We start from the raw sequence: 23,675 nt of genomic DNA, 5'->3' as shown, positions 1-23,675 counted from the left end.
CACTTTAAAAAAGATCATAATACTTCAAAACCACGAATCTTTTATAGCAGCATGATGTTCCGTTAATATTAATTTCTACTTTAGTTTTCTTCTTTGGTGTTCAAATACCACCATGCAAAAATTTAAATGTGTCTTGGCCAGTAAAGACAAGGACTAATTACTTAACACTAATTCTTAAGTGTTGTAAACTAACTCTGGGCAAATGTTATTATTTCGGTTACAGTGGTGAAGTAGCAACTTGCTCCATATACTTTTAGTGCATGTTAACATTAATGCCCAGCAAACACCAAAGGGAAAAAAACAGTTTTAAGAGTTAAGCTGAAAATCTTGGAGACATTTAAATATAAGTGTAGATTGTATTTGTTGGACCTAAAAGGGGCAGGAGAAAGAAAGAGAGGTGAAACAAAAAGGCAGATCCAACCAGACAGGCAAACCAAAACAACAAAATGGCAGATGAATCCCAACAATAATAGTTGTCTTAGTTCTTAATTGAAAATAATAACCAGGCATTGCTTACCAGACTTGTATCTTCAAAAGCAAGATACATAACTATCAGTAAGGCTAAGTGACAAGAGTGCTTCCCCAGCACACCATGGATTCAATATGTGGCACCACAGAAAACCCAAATCAAGACCATCTATGCTCATTGCATAGCGAATGTTCCAAGAAAGAATGAGTTTATGAATATAAAGAGCTCCAAACTGAAGTGATTGGAAATTTGTACACCATCAACACAGCTTGTAAAACCTGAAGTGACTGTAAGTATTGAATTCAACTTAAACACGTGGCTAAGCAGGAAAATATCAGAATGAAAGAGGAGCATTTCATCAGCAAACTATCATGATCCTAAAGATTAGTCAAAAAATAGAGGGAAAAAGAATCCTGTACTTTGACCCAACTTGGACATGATTGATAATTTTAGATTTCTGTTTCCAACAGCTGTAGGCTGACCTCAGTTTCCCTGTCTCCTCCCCTCCCATTCCCTCCTCTTTAACTTCCCCTCTGTCCCCCATGAACTCTTCCTTCATTTCTGTCCAGAAAGGGGCAGACCTCCCATGGGTGTCAAAGCATAGCACATCAAGTTGACATAGGACTAAGCTCCTCCCTTTGTGTTCAGGCTGTGTAAGGAGGCAACCCAGTATGGGAAATAGGTTCCCAAAAGCCAGCTCAAGTATTAAGGACAGGCCCTGATCCCATTACTAGGATTCCCACAAATAGACAAAGCTACACAACTTTCACACATATGTAGAGGGCCTAGGTCTGTCAAGTGCAGGCTGCCTAGCTGTCAGTCCAGAGTCTGTGAGCTCCTTTGAGCCCAGGTTAGTTGTTTCATGGGTTTTATTGTTATGACCTTGACCATCCTGGCTATACAACCCTTCCATTTCTTCAACGGGATTACCTGAGCTCAGCCCAGTGCTTGGCTGTGGATCTCTGCATTGCTTCCATCAGTGACTGAATAAAGGCTCTCTGGTGACAAAAAGGGTAGTCTAGGCTGAGAAAGACAAACACCACATATTTTCTCTCATTTATCTCTCTTAGACTTCATAGTCTCATAATATCATGTAAGTAACAATGACATGAAAGGAGAGGAACTGGGAACAGTGGACTAACAGGAGGAAGAGCAGTGGAGGAGTGTGCCCTCTCATAACCCTGAATAATAACAATAAAATAATTTTTAAAGGGAAGGTAGGGAGAAAATACAACATTTGAATTATCCACAATGTGTAGCAAATCAATAATACTGAATAATTTCTGATTAAAAGAAGAGACTATAACAAAATTTTAATAATACACAAAGAAGTGATAATGAAATAAAAAAAATAATGACATCTTGCACAGTGAGATGAAGAGACCAGCCAACTACTTCAGAGTGACCTCACAGCCATCATGTTCAATATCTTGATTTAGATAATGGTTATTAGGGTATTCATGGTTATTTAAGCATGTTAGTTTGCATGCCTACAATCTATATGTTTTAAAAATATAAATTTTTCCTTGATTTTGTGGTGCCTGCGCCACAAGCAAATCTAATGTATCGGGCAAAAGCCTGGAGATTTAAATGAAAGGCAAGACATTTGGTCGTTCATGCTAAGAGAATGTGTGTCTTTATTTCAGGGAGGGAGCAACCTTATATACAGACTCACAGCACAGTGGAAAAACCCCAGGTGTAAGAGTTCGTTTTTTCACAGCTAGATGTTGATGCCAGTGAGGCAAGGCTGGGACTGTAAGCCAGGACTAGAAAACAGGATGCACCCAGGACTAGAAATTAGGATGCACCTGTGGTTATTTGCTGACAAGCAACTCACAGAGACCCTGTGGGGACTGAGGCACAACAGATTTCACAAAAACAAAAAGAACACATTGTGGTGTGATTTTCAACAAAGTATGTTTACTTTCTTTGTGTATTTCTTAAGAAAATGCTTCCACCTGTCTTGAAATTCTCCACTAAAGCCAAGAGATTTATCTTTAATGAATCAGCTTTTTAAACTAATAGCTGGAAAATTGCATTATTTATGTTTTACTTTAAATTGTTCATAGAACATTCCAGTTTATTTGCTAATAGTGAATTTAGCTAATTCTTGGAATATTAACTATTAAACCAGGCAGCTTCTAAGAACTTGCCATGTTTAATTTACTCAGCCTTTACTACAGGGTTCTCAACCTTCTTAATACTATAACACTTTAATACAGTTCTTCATATTGTGGTAACCCCAACCATAACATTATTTTCCATTGTTAGTTCATAACTACAAGTTTGCTACTGTTATGTATCATAATATAAATATCTGTGTTTTCTGATGGTCTTAGGCAACCCTGTAAATGGTTGGAAACTGCTGCTCTACAGGAGTTTTCCAATGGACTCTTCTAGGAGTCTTTTAAGTATATATTCTGAAAATACAAGAAGCATTATACAGACTGAGCAGATTGAACTGATGTATTCAATAATATCTATCTATCTATCTATCTATCTATCTATCATCTATCTACCTATCTGCAATTAATGAAAAGGGAGGCTGTGAATTTCAAAGAGAGCAAAGAGGTGTATTGGGAAGTTTTGGAGGGTGAAAGGGAAGGGGAAATGATATAATTATATCTCAGAAATTTAAAGAAATAATGTAAAAGAGAATACTTTTACTTCTTCCCTTCATATTTGTATCTCTTCTCTTTCCTTTTGTTGTTATATTGCTCTAGCTAAGAGTTCAAGTGCTATATTGAAAAGGAACACGGACATCAGTAATCCTTATCTTTTTCCTGATGTTAAGAAATCTTTCTAGCTTTTCCACATTTAGCATAATGTTCTATCCAGGCTTGTCTAATATAACCTTTGTTGAGGAACATTCCCTCTATTCATAATCTCTCTGAGTCTTTTATCATATTTATTTAAATTTTAATTCATTCAATTTTGCAAAGGCCTTCTTATATGAAGTGATTTCTCTTCCTGAGTCTATATTGAGGCACTGGTGTTTACTTACATAGGTTGAGCCATCTCTGCACCTCTGAAATGAAGCCTATTTGGTTGTGATAGATAAATTTGCAAGTGTTTTGTTGGGAATTTTGCATCTATGCTCATCAACAAGATGGGTCTATAATTTTTTTTCATTGTGTCATTATTAAGGTTAGATTTTGCTATCAGTGTAATTCTGGCTTCACAAATTAGAAAGTATTCCTTCTTTTTCTGTTGTATGGAATAATTTGAGACACTTCAGTTTAGTTCTTCTTGAAAGGTCTGATAAAAATCTATGGTATGTGTATTTCAATAACAACATTAATGATAATATTAGCATGATAGATAGAGTATCATAATGTGTAGCATGGCAAGTATTCTGAGCAGTAATAAAGGCTGACATTTCACTGAATACTTACCATATGTGAAGACCAATGCCAACTACTTTGTAAGCATCACCCTGTGTCTTCACAGCCATCCCGGGATGGGCAGCACTATTATGTTAATTTTTAAGAGGACACAGGATGGAAGAGACACCTTGTCATTTTGAACAGACAGTGTGAGCTGCTCCTATTCTTGGCCGCCTAAAGGTTGTACATCTGCTTGGAAATATATCTATTTTCATACCAGACCTTTTCCTGGAATTGGGAATAGAATGCGGGGCTTCCACATTCTTAATGAAACTGTACTAGTAAGCTACATGCCCATCCCTGAAGAGGATTTTTGTCCATGTTCACAATAGGTGATTCATTTAATAGCATAGCAAACATTTTTCATAACTAGGTTATGTGTAACAATGCTGTCTTAATATTAGTGACTTTAATATATAGTACAGATGGACTTGAAAAAGAACCACTTTTTTTTCTGATTTACTCAAACTTGACAATACTTTGTTAACCACACTTTTGGTGTTCCATAATGAATATTCGATTTAGCAAACTATTGCTTTTTTTCTAATTAAAAATCTCAATATTTTAACCATGCAAGTGTTTGGCGGCAATTTCAACAAGTCAACATCCAATGTAGTCCTTCAATGTTATACTGAGCTGAAAACTTAAACAATAAGATTTTCTTCTAATGTAGATTTTCACCTAAAATTTTATGGATGCTGGGGAAGAGGGAGTCAATGGTATAATCATTGATAATAAGGTGCCTGTGTTCCAGTTAAGAAAGACCCTGACTTGCACATTCAGATAATCACAATTAAACTCAGAGGGTCAAAAGAAAGTTCATAAAAGTAGGGTAGGAGGACATGTGGGGAAGAAGAAATGGACAGGATAGGATGAGAGGAGGGAGTGGGGTGTGAGCATGCCCATAGCTAGTATATATATGTTTGAAATTTCCAAAGAGTTATTTGTTAAAATTAGAAACAATCTTGTTTTACATGTCAGTCCCAGTTCCCTCTCTCTCCCTTCCTCCCCTGTCTCCCGTCTACCCCCATCCCCTTTTCTGCTCCCCAGGGAGGGTGAGGCCTTCCATGGGGGATCTTCAAAGTATGTAACATCACTTGGAGCAGGGCCTAGACCCTTCCCTATGTGTCTAGGCTGAGAGAGTATCCCTCTATGAAGATGTGTTTATTATGTATACAGTGTTCTGCCTGCATATATGCCTGAGCACCAGAAGAGGGCATCAGATCTCATTATGGATGGCTGTGAGCCACCATTTGGTTGCTGGGAGTTGAACTCAGGTCTTCTGGAAGAGCAACCAGCGCTCATAACCTCTGAGCTATCTCTCCAGCCCTCCAAAGAATTTTTAAAAAGGAAAAAAGAACAAGGAAACTGTAAATGTATCTGAAATAAAGAAGACAATTTTATATAGAAATTTAACATTAGAAAAATTTATAGCATTAAAGCTAAAGGTAATGATAAAAGTAAATATTTGAGGGCCAGTAGATAGTGACAGATAGTAACACAAGTAAACGTAAAAATGCAAAAACCAAATTAGATAACTTCAAAGTTTTATTTGGGGCCCTGTAGTAGCTAATCCAGTCTGAGAAGATTACACACACTCAGAGTATGAGTACTAATAACTCATTGTGTCTAGACATGAACTTTCATTATATAGATGACTGTCCCAACCCTTCATTTTGATTAGATCAAATATGTCTTTTGTTTTTAATTTGTTTATTAAATTTAGAAACCATCTTATATTACATATAAGTCCCAGTTTCCTCTCCCTCCCATCCTCCTATGCCCCCCACTAATCCTCCCATCCCACCCCCCATCCACTCTCCAGGGAGGTTGAGGCCATCCATGGAGGAGTCTTCGAAAGTCTGTCACATCATGTGGGGGAGGGCCTAGGCCCTCTTCCGTGTATCTAGGCTGAGAGAGTAGCCCTTCACTGGATTCCAGGAGTACAGCTCAGTGCTTAGCTGTGGGTGCTTATAATATGGTTTCAAGATATTTTACTTACCACCAGTTTCAAAGATAAAAACTAATGTATTATCAGTTTTAAAACAAAATTTTCATACTCTAAATTCACGCATCTCAGAATATTCCAAATGCATCCATTCACAGTCTCCTTGTAGTAGGAAAGACTGGGAAAAGTGGGCCTTACCCTCTGCCTTTACTATTGCTGTTTTCACCATATACTATACATTTTATATTTGTGTGTGTGTGTACCAGTCTTGCTTCTTTTTAGAGGACTTACCAAATCCCATAAATGAAAATGTCATAATATGCATCATGGCGGTATTGAGAATTGGGTACACTTTATGAATTAATTCAGGTCACCCTCATCCTTGAAAACTTTTAATCCAGTAAGATGGCTTAATAAGGAAAAGATGCTTGATTACAAGCCCTGTAGCCTGAGTTTAATCTTTAGAGCCCACCACATACAGTTGATAAGAGAGACCCAACTCCATAATGAACTCTGACTGGCACACACACACACACACACACACACACACACACACACACACACACACACACAAATTACACACATACAATACACACAACACACACATGAATGTATGCCATGCACAAGCACATGTGAAATCACGTGTGTGAATACACACCATAAATATTTTGTAATGTCAGTAAACTAAGAAACATCTAAAAAATGGTGACTTAAGAACCTCAAAAAATGAATTAAGAAAATTATAAAATGCAAAAATTATCAAGGGAAATTTTGATTCAGTCAAGGTCATGATCTCCAGTATAAAAGTAAAAACAGAGGCAGGCAACAAAACAAGGTACAAAACCAGATCAGTTACAAGTGAATCTTCCAAGGAAAATCAATTTAGTAAAAAAATTTATCACATGATTTTCCAGTGTTTGCTTTCATATATAAATGGCTTAGATTATATTCCACAAGGAAAGCTGTGTGTTTTTAATCAAAATGTGGAACGCTGATATTTAAGGCATTTTAGTTCAACTTCATTCCAAAGCATTAGGAAAGAACATTTTGGCAATGTCCATGTAAGTTTTATGGATTTTGAGCAAATTTGTACAAGACTACCCAATCTGTCAGGCCTTAAATCCCCAAAAGATATTAAATGGTATGGAATTTTTAAATCTTTTTTATTTGAATTAGAAACAAGATTGTTTTACATGACAATCCCAGTTCCCTTCCCCCTCCCGTCCTGCATCACCACCACCCCAACTTAGACCCTACCTATCACAATGGAATTTATAGGCTGAAGTAGCTCACATTTAGGCCAGAAGACTGTTCTAAAGGGGATATAATTTCAGGCAAGAATTTTTGCTTTTTCTTTATTCTCAGACTTTAAGGACTGGTGATAATAGCCACCAGTCTTTTTAGCAATGTTTTGAAAATATTTTATCATATTACAGATGCCTAATTCTAAATAAAGTATATCAATGCCACACACACATAAATTCTGAGAAAACTCATATAAAGAACTCTGAGTCGCAGAGTTTTCAAATCCACTCTACTTGGAAGAAACTTATAAATCTTTCCTTTCACTCTTCCATCTTTTCCCTCTCTTTATTTCTTCCACTTTTCTTCCTATCAGCTCATTTAGTCATAAATGTTCCCTGGAATAGAGTAAATGAATCAGTTCACATAAAGACTTGGATATTTTCTGCTTTTAGAAATCTGTTGTATTGACTGTTGTGGTCATGAAAACTCAGCCAGCAATGACAAATTGCTTTGACAGATGTGACAATTGTTAGTCCTGTCTGTGTCTGAATGCTGATCATCATTCTATGAACTAAAAAGCTACAAGCCCTCCGTGGGTCACTCAGAGTGTCACAGGGGAGTGTGTCATCTTTGATATTGTTGATTTTCTATGCTCCACTTAAGCTTTAAATCATGCCTGAAACACATTACAAAAATGAATGCCTTCACTGTGTGGACTTTTAGTGTTTATTTCTAACACTTCTTTGGTCTGGAGATTTCATTTTATAATGTCTCACTGCTTTTCATCATTAATCTCCTTTAGTTTGGTACTCAGTTTACAGATAAAACATGATCGAAGATTTGAATTATCTGGTGTATGATATTGAGTTGATAGATGTGTAGTTTTCATTCTTTTGAGATACGAATAAAAGAAAACATATGGTATTTCTAAGAAAAGCATACAAATTTTTAGGGTCATGACTGGACTCCTGTGAACATGCTTGCACATTTCCCTTTACAGACTCTAAGAAGCAGGACAAGAAGTCTACACCTGAGGCATGTGTCTGCTGTGAATGTATTGTCTTTAGCTTGTTTCTCTCTGCCAATTTAAAAGACCACCACTGATTGGTTTCCCAAATTGACACTTTTGTTCATTATCTTTTCTGGGGGATATTGGTATCAATTCATTTGAGGGTCTTTCCTTGAGGTACATGAATGAACTCTCAATGATAGCTGTTACCAAGGACTCACTTTTACATTTGCTTTTTTTGTTATTGTTTTTTTGGTTTCTTTTAATTTCAGTTTGGAATTGAGATGCTCATAATTTTGGACACAGATGACTCCTGTGTGTTGTCCACAGATAGCCACATGTATATCCTGTTGTATTGTTTAAGTTGTGATGATAAATTGGAAATCAAACAGAGAATTTAGAATCCAAATTATCACTGCAGATTTTCTAGTTCAACAACCTTTAACATCCCAATAACATCTTGGTTTCTGATCCATAAAGTCCTTTGAAAACATCTGGGATAAAGAAGCTTTTCATAGTATTTGTAGAGTCATATAAAAAGAAATAACAGGTAAATTACATGGGAGTAGAAAATATGTTGTCAAAAAATTGCATGTGCCTTTTGTCTCTCATTCTGAAATTAACATTAACATGTTTTGTAATATTTTAGAATTAAGTGTTACATTTCTCCTTAAGTTGTTTGTTCTTATGACAGCACATTCTTTGACACATCAGGGTCACTTGACATTCATAGGTCAGTAAATATTTGTCTATTGGTACCAGTGTTTGAGAAACTATGAAAATGGATCACTTTTATTAACATCATCATTATCTGAAAGATTGTGAAATGATTATTTACCTAGCAACAAATCAGACTCTACACAAAGAATACCAGACATGACCAGGAGTCTAAACAAAAAGATGTAAACGTATTTTTCAGAGGGTGATAATATAACTTAAATCTGTATGTCTAACATGACTAAGTAATGATAGTGAGAGCTAACCTTTATGCCCTAAGAAGGGAGCTGAACAAGGTTTACAACCTTGAATATGCAACTTTCATTTGTTTTTATTTTATTTTATATTTCAAAGATTGGTCCTGCATTTTAGCAATGGTTTTAGTTCTGACTAGAATCTTACTAAATAGAACACATCCTCTGGTCTACTCAGGAAGCCATAGCCTGAGGTCAAGTCAGTACTTCATATTCCTTTGATTTCCTGCACACATCAGACCTGTGAGGCTCAAACTTGGTGCTATGTATATGAGAATGTGAACACCATAGAGATACAATAGGACAGGTGATGGATAGCTGGGGCATCAATAGAAGAGGGAGAGAAAAAACATCAGTAAAGGGATGGAAAGAAATGGGAGGATGCAGAGATGAAAGGACTCAGAAAAACAGAAGAACAAGGAAGGGCTGCTGCAAGAGATGGTGGGAAGGAGGGGTGGAATTATACATGGGCTTCAGAGAAACATCAAAGACTTTTTATATGACTCGAGTATCCACTTTTATTATATTTTAATGTTTTAAATCAATACTGTTTTCTTATGAAACTAACATGTCATAATCTTGGAAATAATATGTCAAGTTCACAAGAGGCAGTCATAATGCATACTTAGTAAAGAAGCCAAATATCTAGTTTTATGGTGTTAGGAATCTGTCTCTATAATTTCCTTCAATCTGCTTCATATAAAAATAAAGTATTAATATCACAGCTTAGAATTGAATAAGTGCTTACTACATGCCATCTGCTACCCTTAAGACCTATGTATGTAGATGTTAAGTTCTACCTGGAATTCTGTGGTGTAATATTATCATTAACATCATAGTGCAGACTGGGAATCTGAGGACAAGGAAGATGAGGTCACTTCCTAAAGCGATACCCCACTTTTATGGATGTCTTTTTGGTGGCTGTCACAGTTTGCAATGGCCTTTATTAGTCTTTCATTTTTCTTCCTTAGTCACTCTCAACTGGTTCTTTGCCTAAATTTGAGAAAGTGCTTCTGATGACAACACTGGCCTGAACCCCAGGAGAAGTCACAGAAGAGGCACTGGACTTAGCCTAGGAGAAGTCACAGGAGAATCACTGACCTGAGCCAGGAGAAGTCACAGGAAAGGCACAACCACTACCTTTATAAATGGCACAAAACTAAATTTTGAGCTGACTTTCAAATCATTTTCCGTACTTAAAATTACCTTATTTTTTCCAGAATTATATGCCAGACACATGATGTCAAATAAGAAGGAAGTGAAGTGCTAAGAGCTCAATGTTAGCTGAGCAAATGATGGTCAGAGTTTACAACCAGACTGCCCTGTTTGAGATCAGCTCTAATTTAGTAACTTTGCAGCTTTAGCACATTTCTTAATTTCCTGGTGCCTCAGTTGCATCACCTATTAAAAGGCAGGAATAATAATGCCAACCTCTGAGTGTTACTGATTGGATATATGCAAGACAACAGACATGTATCTGTATATTGCAAAGCAATTTTATATAGTGAATTGCCTTTTACATTTTCTATTCTTTATGTAATGAAATAATCCTCTAGGATTTAAGGAAGGATCACTGAATACCAACGGGTCAAGCAAAGAACAAACAATGATGATGGGAAAATGAAGAGAGATCTAGGATTAGGGTTAAGTTATGATTTTAGGACCTACCATTGAAGAGAGAGGGAAGGGGGAGATGAAGAAAGGAAAGAAGGACAGAAGGCTAGAGAGAAAGGGAGAAGGGGAAGGGAGGGAGGGAGGGAAAAGGAGAAAGGGAGGAAGAACAGAGGAAGCAGGAGAATTAAAGAGAGAGTGTGAAGGATTTTATGAGGTTTCTTTGCTTTATCTATAATCATGAAAGTCCACATGGACCATGCATCCTGATAGAAAACCACGTTTGTATTTTACTAATAAACTCTTAAAGTAAAAAACATAAAAAACTAAACACCCCAATGCACATTAGTTCATTTAATAGAAGAGATATTTAAAACATAGAAGCAAGGGGCAAGAATAACACAGAGAAGAGCTGCTAATACAAGGAATATGAACCACTTCTGTAGAATACCTTTCCATCTTGAGAATTAGCTGATGACTCAAAAGTACCAGTCACATTACACACTAGCATGAGGTTACCTACAACATATGATATAGGATGATCCCTAAATGCCTGAGCAGTCATCAAAAATTACAGAATCTTATAACACTTCATAGATCATTTGATTGCTTGATTGACTTGGAGTTGGACAGTCATGACATTGGAAATTAGATTCCTTCATTTGCTAACTCAGAAAACTGGCAGACACCTTATTAGAATTTAGATAAAATGACACCAGGCTGTGACATACTGGAATCTTCATGTGCTATAATCTTCCCTTTAGAAAGTGATAAAACTATTCAAAGGTCATTTTGCCTTCACCTATTATGCTTCTAAAAGCTTTTCCATTTAAAAGAGATTTTGAGAATTGTGTTTCGCGGTTCATTCATAGACTTTCTGAAAATATTTGTGTTGCCAACTGAAAAAAAGTAGTTCTCATCCATGTAAAATTCCACACAGAATATGAGAGAGTTTTTTGAAAAGCAGTCCCCTTTTCCTTGGTGATAACAGTGCCCGTTTGGAGAGGTAGGGGTGGGAGTTAAATGTATAGTTAAATGGAATCTGAGATGTTCCCAAAATTCATGTGGTTATTGTGATTACTGTGACAGGGTTTAGTCAATATGTTCAGATCCCCATCATTCATGTAAAAAGATTAGACTGTGCTTCTAATCCTGGCATGCCCAGCTAGTCTAGCCAACTAGTGTGCTTCAGTTAAAGCAAGAGGTACTTTCTCAAAAACAAGGTTGAGGCCAATTAAAGAAGTTAGCCAACATTGACCTGCCCCAACACCTACGAGCATACAAGATCATATACATCCACATACATACATGCATGCGTGGGCATGCATGCGCACACACATACAAACACACACACACACACACACACACACACACACACACATAAACATACGTGCACACACACAAAGCTACTAGTTGTGTTTATTAAACTAGAAATTGATATTCTGCTACAGGGACTGCAGATGTACCTAAGCAATAGAGTGTTTCCCTAACTTGCACAGGTTCATGGATTTGATACCCAGTATCACCAAAAATATTAAATTCATTTTTTAGCCATTAATATTATGGGTTTTGTTGCTTAAATAACTCCAGACATGAGCTGTATGGATACACACAAGCCTGAACTGATGCAATAAAGATTTAGTGTTATTTGCTTACATACAAGAATTTTCCACAAATGAAAATTTGAATTTAGGGGTACACATATGAAGAGCCTGACAGCTGGGATCTTCTTTCAGCCTCCACAGATGACAGTGCAGCTGAGAAGAAAGGAGGAACCCTCCATGCCGGCCTCATCGTTGGAATCCTCATCCTGGTCCTCATTATAGCAGCAGCCATCCTGGTGACAGTTTATATGTATCACCACCCAACATCAGCAGCCAGCATCTTCTTCATTGAGGTGAGTGCCAAATTCAACCATGAAAGCCATGCTGGTTGATGTGTTGTATGAACTACAAACACCACCTGGACTTAATGTTTGGCACATGATTTGTCAGTGTCAGGCTGGCTGTTGTCAAGCACATTGCACCCACTCATGTCCATGTTGATAGATTACTTTCAGATGATGAGGTAAAACCTCTTATCTCTGAAGCTCTTAAACAAACAAGCCATCTTCCCTTTAGAGACTGAAGGGAAAATAAAAGCCATACTTTTCTGTCCACTTATACCAAATATGTTAACCAGCTGTTCTCCTGTCCTACGAGGAAATCCAGAGTATCCTGGAGACAGAAGGACTTGACTAAATTGATAAATAAATATTCATTGAAAATTGGCTGTGTATATGACACAATAAAGTAGGTCTGTTCTCAAAATGCTCATAAAATATACAGAAAATACAACTTCCACTGCAAGATGGCAGATATAAAATGAGATACAATGTGATAATGCCATTGTGTATAACATGTATATATTTATTCATTTCTGCATAAATGCATATCCATATATCCACAATAAGATTGTTTTCATGCTTCTCTGTCCCATACAGAATTTAGGTTTAGTGCCAATACCAGAAGAAACATGGAGTATATACAGGGGCTATAGCTAAACATGAGAGTCTAGAAAGCTGGGTTTGAGTCTCTTAGGAGATACTCAAAGCCACTAGATACAGTCAGCATAACCAATTCTCCTTTTAAGCCCAGAAAAGTTTCCTATGTCATCATAATCGCAACTTTCAGGGTAGGATTTTGTAGGAGCATTTTTCTTCCAACAACAGACAACACTTAAATGCTAGAATGACAAAGGGAATCTGCCCTTGCAGATTTTCAGACATGTGAGAGTTGAATTTGAATTCACTGCACAATATGTGGGAAAACAGTTTGGAATCTTGTTCACTTGTTGAATGAGAAATTATAATGCTTTTACAACAGGATAAGAATTACCATTGGCCTCTATGATAAGGATGCCTGAGTGTAGATCAATTAGGTAATTGTGTCAAAGTCCTAAATGTCTCTCTTTTATCTATATAATAAAGTATGGTCTCCTTATGTGGCTATTCAAGGCATTTGCAATCCAGATTATATCCATTATTTCCATCTTTTCAGCATGGCTTTCCTGACTGGAGTGAGAATTATTATCATATTTTACTCTTCTCTTCTCCAGATATACCTTAGATACCCCAAACCCTACCCCTGCAAAAAATGTTCATTCTATTTCTTCCATCAACAAAGCTGTCTCCTTCCACCTTGGTTCTTGAATTCAGGTGTCCAGCAGCCTTCAAAGACATGCATCATATAAGCCTGCTACACACATCTCCCTGACAGAACATGTGGACTTGATTTTTTCTTTCACCCATATCTTTCTTTGACATTTATCTTTCTGTTTTGTATTAGTGCTCAATCTGTGTATGATTATTCTACACTACAAGACTCATAAATTTCTTAAAATCTAGGTTAAGTAACCCAAGTCTCTTTGAAAGAAAAGGCATGTTATCAATATTTCCTGGAAATAGTACAAAATGCAAAGTAAATATTTATGGACATTTCTAACTTAGAGAAAAATTCATTTAAGGCAGATTCCAGACATGGCATCCTCATTTCACCCTGTAGTTATTGAGTAAGCATCAGGCCTTGAATTTAGTTGGAAAGCTGTTAAGCTGTTTTAATGTGTCTGATTTTCCTAGAAGAATGTGGGCCTCTTACCCGAGTTTATGAATATATTCCTTAAAGAGCTGAAAAGTGACACACTCCAAGTCTTGGTTGAGCAACCAGGCATCAGACTGCCACTTCCTAAAGCCAAGACATGTTTAAATCTTTTAGTATAGTGTTTATTATCTGACGTTATGGAAAAAAAAAAGAGATAACTGATGCTAAGGGTATTAGCAGCATGTTGTGTAGTGTCAGTGTGATGGAAATGACAGAAGTTAATTCAACACCTGTATGGTAGCAAAATGAGTCTATAAAATCCTGGGGAAGACTATTTTTAGTTTGCCTTTTTGAATTAGTCTCCTGATTGTGTTCTGCAGTCACGCAATTATAAAATATTAGGGCTATGGAGAATATTTTGGTCAGTTTAATTCTATACCCTCATATCTAACAGGGAAAGAATGAGGCTTAAGAGGGTGGAATGACTTTTCCAAGAGCAAACAGCCATAGTTTCAGGAATAAATCATTTTTCCACATAAAATGGAAGAGGGATCAGTTTGCAGGCTCTGTGCCTATTCTAATCTCTGTCATTTTCCCTTTTTGTTGAATTGACTGTCAGAATCTGCTAAAATCATTTTCATCAAATCACCTGCTGTCCTGGTCATGACGTGCAAGGTAGCTGATCAGTGGATGTTTATAACTGTACCTTTATTAAAGCTAACAATTGTTTTTTAAACCAAGCCACAAATTCAAGATGAGCACAAAACTTGGAACATATAGACCTGTGATTCTGAAAATGTTTAACTATTCATTATATTAGTATTTTGGTACCTGTGAATATAGTGGTGTTGCCTGTATTGCATTTCGTGTTTCATGGTACAGTGCTGTCTCTTTATAGAAAAAAGGTCATGTGCCTTGTCATCATTAAAGTGATACTAGTTATAGAAAATTAGGACACTGGAAAGGCAAAAAAAGGAAAGTCATTTACAGTAGTGGGACAGAGAAACAATACCATTAATATTTTAGTCAATCTTCTGGAAGTCTTCATTATGTAACTTAGTATTTAACTACTTAATGACATTGTAACTTTACTGCAATGTAAATTGATACTATGGTTTAATGCCATATTTCTTTTTTATTATCAACTCTTTGAAAGGGATATCAACTATTCCTTTTAAAAGCTATTCAATAGCTTAATATTGATTGAATTGTGCATGCAAGAATTAATTCAGAATGCAGAAAAGCCTAATACATACCTAGAAATCAACTTCTTTTTTTAAGAAAAAAAAAAGCTTTGTCTTACCATTTAAGGTGTTGTGTTAGTTCCCTGTAGACGCTGAAACTAACCTAGTGGCCTAAAGCAGCACATAGATTATCTTACAGTTCAGAAGATCAGAAGTTCAAAGTCAGCCTCACCAATTCAAGGTATTGGTAGAGCTAGGTCCTCCTAATTTCTCCAGGGAGAATCTTTTCCCAACTACTTTTAACTTCTAGAGGCTGTCTGTTTTCCTTGGCTCCTGGCCTCCCTCTCTGTCACTCCATGGTCTGTTTCAACTATCATAAATAACTCTGACTCTGTTACCTCCTTTAAGGCCCTTGGTGATTCCATTTGACCCACTTGACTAACTAAAAACAACTTCTCTATCCCATGATCTGCAATCTACCTTGGACCATAGAAGTTAGCACTGATGTGTTTTCCAGTTCACAACAGGAACATCTTTAGAGACCATTAGTCTGTCAAGCACAGATCTCATTAAGTAAGTTGAATATTTTCAATTAAACTATGGCACATAGTTGTTGGTGATTGTAGTAAAATAGACTAATTTTTAGTAATTTGTTCGAAGTTCAATGATGTCAAAAGTATACCCAATGTACATTGCTGTATATTTTATAGTGAAATCTCAACTTCAATAAATAGTTGTTTATTTCCTGTATTATACAAATTAAATCTAGTGTTCATGTACCAAAATTTATACAACAAATCTCTCACTTTAGAACATGTCTCTCCTACTCCACTCTTCTCATCTCTTCCTTTTATAATTAGCCCATTCATGAGCATACATGATGAAGGAAGAGAATCCCCACCCTCTGTATGCCATTGCCTCATTAATCCCTAATGAAGGAATATGGCCTATGATAACATTCATCTCAGACATATGGAAGCTGAGGCATGAACTTTAAATAATTTACTCAACAGCTCTCATTCACTATATGAGAGAGTCAAAATTTGAGCACAGATGCTCCAACTTTTGAAATCAAACCTTTAAGCAATGGACAGTGTTGCTTACTGCTCCTCTGTGCTAAGAATTTTTCTTCATTGGCTATATTTAGAAATATAGTATAATGCATATCTTAAGACATACAGCATGTCATTGTAATAGATTCATTAAAGTATAATCATCAAAGAGAATTAAACAGTTTAAAGAATTAATAATTCATACCAAAACCATTGCCCAAGGGTGTGTACCCATTCATGTAGTTGTTGTTATTATTTTCTATTTTGAGTAATGATAACAAGGACATACCATGTTGTCTGTGTATTTTCTTGTAGAAAATATGTACTATATACTGGCTTTAACACATCCAGTAGGCACAGACATGAGTCATCATATGATGTTTACATTGGATCAGCTTTTAAATTTCTTTGCAGGAATGAAATGAGTTGGTAAAACAAGCCATCACTCCATAAACTGGTCAGACAGGTGAACCCATGGTTTACATCTTTGTCTTCACACACTGAAGACCCATCCTTCTTTTTAGCTTAGCACATAGTCTCTTTCTCATTAACTTATCATCTCCATCATCCTCTGCAAATTTGGGACTGAGAATTTTCTTTGAATTTTATACTAGGAAGCTTATACTTTTGGTATCTGGCTTTATTGTTATTCTAAAACATTTCTGCTTTGATCAAAATCTGCCATATCTACATTTGCTTTAACATCTTTTTTTTAAATGTAATGCATTGTTTACAAACAAACCAACAGACACACATATTCACATAAAATGCATCTACATAATATTTTTTTACAAATTTTGATAAAACTGGCACCTCTTCAGTGTGTCCAAGGTTCCTTCTTAAATTTAATGATTGCTAAATACTTCATCCATAAATTCCATGATTTATGATAATTTTCACTAAACATAAAGAATAGAAAACTCAAAGTTTACAAGAAAACTGGGTAAAATTAAATCTAGTCTTAGACAAAGAAAACATTACCATGTATTGAAAATAATGCAAAAATAGACATTTCTTCCATTTTGGGGGATTGGATCTAGGCCCTTACATATACCAGGCAGGAGTTCTACCACTAATGTAATCCTCAACCTTAACCCCCACCAGGAGAGAAAAATTTATTAAGATTTGAAACAAAATAATTAGTAATCTTCAAAAAATTAATATTGACCACTTTGTTGAATTTTCTTATCATATTTAAACAATACTTCACATTTAACCACCTGTGTAGGTTTGATTGTTCTGTGTGTATTAAAAAGAAATTTTATGGAAAATCAAGACATAAAGCAAAACTCTGAGAAACAGATTATATGAGTAAAATAATGAAATTTTATGTGTATTAGTGCATATGTGCACTATCTGTCTCTGTCTCTTTCTCTTGGTGCACGAGAGTGAGTGAGTGTGTGTGTGTGTGTGTGTGTGTGTGTGTGTGTGTGTGTGTGTACTAGAAAGTTTGTCAGACCTCCTGTGAACTGCTTAACATAGGTGCTTGGAGCTGAAATAGGTCTCCTGGAAGAGTAGTAGTAAGCCCTCTTAACCACTAAGCCATATCTCCAGCGCCAAATACCAGAATTTTATTCTTAATGGGAAAGTAAAACCTTAGAGAATCCCAGCCTGCTGATGCTTCTGTAGATATCCTCAGAGAGAAAGGATTCCAACAAAGAGGTAAGAAAATGATAGAAAACAAAAAGCAAAAGGTAAAAATGATAATAACAAAGGTTATAGGAACAGTGGCCCTTCTAGTTCAGAATGGAATTAACATGATGCATCACTGCTGACTTTGGCTGTGGGTAAACATACGAATTCATCCTCTGAAGACTGAAGAACTTTCTGGGTATAAAGTAGTCCCGAGAATACAGTACCCTGTATTATTATGGATCACTTGAAGTGTGACTAACTTGAATTCTTTGTGAAATGTCTACACACACACGAATGTATACATATACAAAAATGAATTTAAAATAGCTCATTGACAATTTAAATAACTACAAATTATCAAAAGGCATCTCGCTGCACTCCAGTACTAATGAGGCTAAGGCAGAATTGTGTGTTTAAGACCAGCCTGGTCTGCAGAGCAAGACCCTGGTCTCTCAATTGTTTTCTCTGATTTTTCTTTTTGACTGTGCCCACTAGACAGATTTAAATGATCTCTATGGCTCGCCCTACATTTCTTTGTATGGGGGGGTCTGTGGGGGGCATGGGAGTATGGGAGGGAGAAGGAATTGGGATTGATATAAAAATGAGATTGTTTCTAATTTAAATTTAGAAAATTATAAAAGAAAGAAAATAATCTTGGAAAGGGAAGGAAATTGGAAAAGAAATAGTGGTTCTCTTTATACCTATCACAAGTTAGAAAAGAACCAATTTTGAGAAAGGGGAAAGTAGTAATTATAAACCTAATGATACAGAAGATTAATGAGCAACTGATATTTTGACCATTCACTAGTCCATTTATTTGTTATTTGTTGAGCTTCTGCCTTGTGCCAACTTTAAACACAATGAACAAAAGTTGCCCACTACATGGAGCCAAAAGGCCAGTGAGTGAAGAGATAGTACATGGTTGAAATTATATATTTCACACCAAATAATTGATTTGAAATATAATCTAAGTTTATTATTTGAAGTAAATATGATCACCATTATCATAAGACTAGTGGCATATATTGATAAGTAAAACAACATTAAGTAAAACGTATGTATAAATAAAAATGTATTGCCGCCCAGAACACTGAACTTCTCAAAAGGGAGAAGCCACTCCACCAGACTTAAATTGTGCACCCTGGCTTGATTAAGAAGCTGCAAAATAATCCCACAAAAACTTAAGCACAAACTCAAAACATTTACCTTGTGCTTTGAAAGTTTTTTGCATTTCTGGAGAAGCAAAATATCTGCCTTTCTCGAAAGTGTCCAGTGTTTTCGATGAACAAAAATCACAGAATGATGAAGCAAAAAGAAACCTCAGAATGTGTGCAAGTAGAGGGATTTTGTGACTCCCCTCAACTAAAGCCCAGGGATTTCCCAAGTGTTCACCTGGAGTGCATTTCCTGCAGAGTTGTAGATTAAACACCTATAAGGACTTTGTACTTTACCCTGTCGTATAGGCATTTGTGGGGATGTAGAAAATAACATAGATATCCGTGTTAACTTCACAGAGTAAGGTTCTTATTTCTTTTAACAGTATATTCATTGGAACTCTGATTATGTCATGTAGTTACTATAAAACTCAGATAAATATTAACAAGCTGAAGCCTCAGTGCCTAAAATCTACATGAACAGTGGGTTTTGGAGTCCAGTCTTGTGGGGAAATAGCGACAAGATGGCAAAGCCTCTTCTTCAGGGCCTGCACCAGCTGATTGCAAAGCCATCACCCCAGCTCAGGACTCCTCAGCCTGGTGTGCAGTCTGTGCAACACAAGAGTCTTTTGAGTGACTGGATACTCTGTTGGTTCCCTATCCCAAGAAATAATTTGTGAATAACAACGACTCATGGAGAATATGAAGGAACACAGGCAGCTGTGGCCCTCAACTTTTCCTGGCAGTTTACAGTGCCACCAGGAAAGAAGCCAGAGACAGACCGGCAAGGGCCCAGCTGCTGCTGCCTGGGAAGAAAGCCTGTTTATAGAGTTTGCCATTTCACTCTCCAGCTGCTGTGTGAATAACACTGGGGAGTTGGGAAGACATGCAGTAAATAGAGAAACCATTCCACAGGACCGTGAATCTTTCTTTAATGAAGTGGCATTTTTCTTATAAGTGAATTTTTCCTTTAAGGTACTTCTTAGTTCAATCTTCAAGCAAACAAGGGGGGAGGGATAATGCACTAAAAGAAATTACTTCTTGTTTCTTTTCTTAGAGGTGGTAAAAGATGATATTCAGTTCTCATGAGTGCCTGCAAATTGGGTAAGACCTCAAAGCTAGTTGAAAAGTGCTTACACCTGTGTTAAGGAAGCTGCATCACTGGGTGGCAGTTTACAGAGCTATCAAGAAGCATAAACAAAGTAGATTAGAAAATATTACTTCAAAAAGAGAGAGCCACCAAAATGGCTCAATGGGTAAAGGTGCTTGCTGCCAAGTCCAAAAACCCGAGTTCTATTCCAGGATCTCATGTGATAGAAGGAGAAAGAACTCAGTTCCGACGATTGTCCTCTTACCTCCTCACGCACAGGGTAAAACTACTCAGATGTCTGTGGTTTTCTATCCTTACATTTCATTCTAAGAGAATAGACTTTAATCATGTACATCTCTAGAAATTTTGAGACAACATATAGAGTTCATAGTAATTATGTTTTGCATGTAGTCATCAAGATAAGATTCATTTAATAGCTCTCATTAATCGTTTTCTGGTTGGTATATTTTCACTTGAATTCCCAAAACTAAAACAGCATTTATAATTTAATGAAATATTTACTTCACTTCTTTGGGAATATTTTTTAAAAGCACTGAATAAAAATTCTTGTACTTCATTGAGCTTTCTAATGAATCCCTTCTTAGTCACGTTGTCCTAACTGGTTTTTAATGGTAGGTAAGACCATTAAACTAGATACATATGTGACACAGGCATACAGATGTGTGTGCTCATGTGTGCATATGCACACACACATGTACTTGTGAGCACACACACAAACACACAGTGTGAGGTAGATCCACGGCAAAGGTCTGCACAGAAGAAAGATTGCGAGAAATAAGTGAATGAAAAGCTCCAGTTTCCTTGAGGCTTTGCAAACCTGAACACTGTCATTTTAAAGCACATGATTTATGTTTTTGATATTCCAATGCCTTCTTCTGGTATGTTAGGGTACCGTCATTAGAGTACTAACTGTTAACTAATTTCTTCCTGTAGCTTTGGTAACCATTCTCTACTAAAATAAACACTTAAGCCTATTTATGCAAATAGATCATAGAAATGTTGATCTCAACAAGAATTACTGTTCCATGTACTAGTCAATGTATTCTATTATTAAATTAATTTTTCCATCAAATCCACATATGTAACATTTTAGGCATAGAGATAAAACTATCTGAAATATATGGCTTATCAACATATTCATACTTGAGTTACATTATTTCAATGTATAAAAATTAAAGTTTTGAATTTGAATTTTATAGATCAAAAAACTAAGAATCCCAGGTAATAATAACTATGATGTAATTTATTATAAATAATGGTAGTAATCATATTTTTGCTATGTGAGAAGCAATCAATCATTTTACATTTATGAATGGGCTATTTTACATTTATGAGTGGGTTATTTTACTTTTTCTTGTGACAATTGGGGTATGAAACCTTAGTGTAAACAAAGTAATTTTTGCTTCAAAACAAAAACAACTTTAGTGAGTGAATTATCAGTCATTAGTTCTATGTCTATAGTTCCAAATTTCAGCTGATTTATATATTTGTAACTTTATCAACATTGTGGTTAAAACAAATTTTAAATAGACAAGAAAGATAATCATGTATTAAAATTCATTTTTGAGCACTGATTCTGTGACAAGCTTATTTTTGGCACAGGCTTAGAAGTAGAAGTGATGTCTTCTTTACAAAAATGAGACAAGATTTTCATTGATAAAAAGAAATAAACTTATTATAATTACATGTCATCACTGGGTGACATGTAGTCCCAGGGATTTTGTAAAGAATAATTCTTTCTTACTAATATTTCCAATGTTTCCTAATTTTATGTCTGAACTCATGTCTCATGTCTTCTTAGTTTTCTCACTCATTGTTGACCTTGGAACATGTCACTCTGGTTCAGTAGCTTATAAGCAAGCAAGCATCTTGAATATGCATAAGCCTAATGTGGAGAAAATTGGATGTTGCCTGAGCCTATGTAGAGTATTGCAATTCAGTCAGAAGTAATCACAGTATGTACTATTCATATATATGACTGGCATTTGAAAATGCATCATGGGGGTCTGATTCAACCCCTAACACTGCCAGTTTGCAACACTTAGTAAAAAGAATCATGTTGCAGGGAAAGCAGGATGACACTCATCAAATGCAGTCAAGTCCATACTCTGTCTGACTGTATAGGAATATAGCCTCAGTACAGAGGGATTAAGAGTTGAAATTCACACTGCAAATTAATGAGATAAAGGGGAAGTTCTAACAAGAATAAGCAAAGGAAGAGCAAACCAAACCAGTTGTAAAGGGATGTCATATGAGCCAAGGAGCTAATTGTTCTGGACAACTCTCTGTTATAGGCATGGGATCTGGTAGAAGAAACTGTGAAGGAATACATTTGAACCCATTTTTAAAAGCTAATAATCATAAAGACCCAGAGATGCAATGGACTTCATGAGTGATGAGATTTGTTTCTGCAAAGGCATTCCAGCATTTAAAGAAGGCCTTTGCCAAGCTTCCTGAGGGTAGAGCTGACTTGGTAGAGCATTTACCTAACAAAAAATGAAGCCCTAGGTTCAAATCCTATAGCTACATAAATATGGATCCAGTTGTGATGGTACATGCCTATAATGTCATCAGTGGAAAGGTGGAATTAGGAGGTGAGAACCTGTTGTAAGAGACAGGTAGCAGTAGAAGGGAAGAGAAGTGGAGGGGAGGGAGGGAAGGGAAGAGAGGGCAGAGGAGGGGAGGGGAAGGGAGAAGAGGGCAAGAAACATATTAGCTAAATAGTCTAACGGGAATATTTTCTTTTAAGTTTAGGATATTTTTGTTCTCCTTTCTCCCAAGAATTATATGCTTCAGAAAAAATACAAAGCTGCATGATTACAATATATTGAAGACATATTATTTTTTAGTTAACCTAAAAGGAAAAAATAAAACATATGTATCTAAGCAATGTTGCAGTTCTATGCGGAGAATAAGGTTGTTTCTGAAGTACTAATTGGGGAAAGGTTTTTTTCCCATCTTTATTAAAGTTTTTAGTTTTAGTTAATACCTTAGAGTTCATCTTCATGTCTCTGTGAGACAAATAAGGTTGAGATTTGCCTTTAGTTAGAAGTCTGCATATCAATCAAGGAACTTACTAAAATAATAATTGCTTCGTATGTTTTAAACAAATATCCCCCCTCAAGTTGCATGAAACGGGAGAAAGTAACAGAACCAGTGACACAGAACATTGTTCCTTGATGTTTCTCACAATCCTCCATAAACACATCTGTTAAATTTTACTAAGACACTGAGAGTTGGAAGCTTTGGATTTTAGAGAGGTAGACATCTGTGTGGAATTCTGTACTTACAAACCAGCCACCTTGTGTTTTTCTTTCCATTT

General features: G+C 36.1%; 1 protein-coding gene across 3 annotated transcripts in view; it reads left to right on the top strand.

The window, feature by feature from the left end:
- The window catches only part of Plxdc2 (plexin domain containing 2), a 401,026-nt gene that overhangs the window by 364,414 nt on the left and 12,937 nt on the right, over nucleotides 1-23,675 (top strand). For all 3 annotated transcript variants that reach the window (XM_035442807.1, XM_035442806.1, XM_035442805.1), the window contains one exon: nucleotides 12,376-12,536. In XM_035442807.1, coding sequence (XP_035298698.1) covers nucleotides 12,376-12,536 — 161 coding nt within the window. The remainder of the gene's footprint in view (nucleotides 1-12,375; nucleotides 12,537-23,675) is intronic.

This window comes from Cricetulus griseus, chromosome 3 (genome assembly GCF_003668045.3).
Source record: "Cricetulus griseus strain 17A/GY chromosome 3, alternate assembly CriGri-PICRH-1.0, whole genome shotgun sequence".
NCBI classification, from domain to species: Eukaryota; Metazoa; Chordata; class Mammalia; order Rodentia; family Cricetidae; genus Cricetulus; species Cricetulus griseus.
This window is presented reverse-complemented; position numbering and strand designations above follow the sequence as displayed.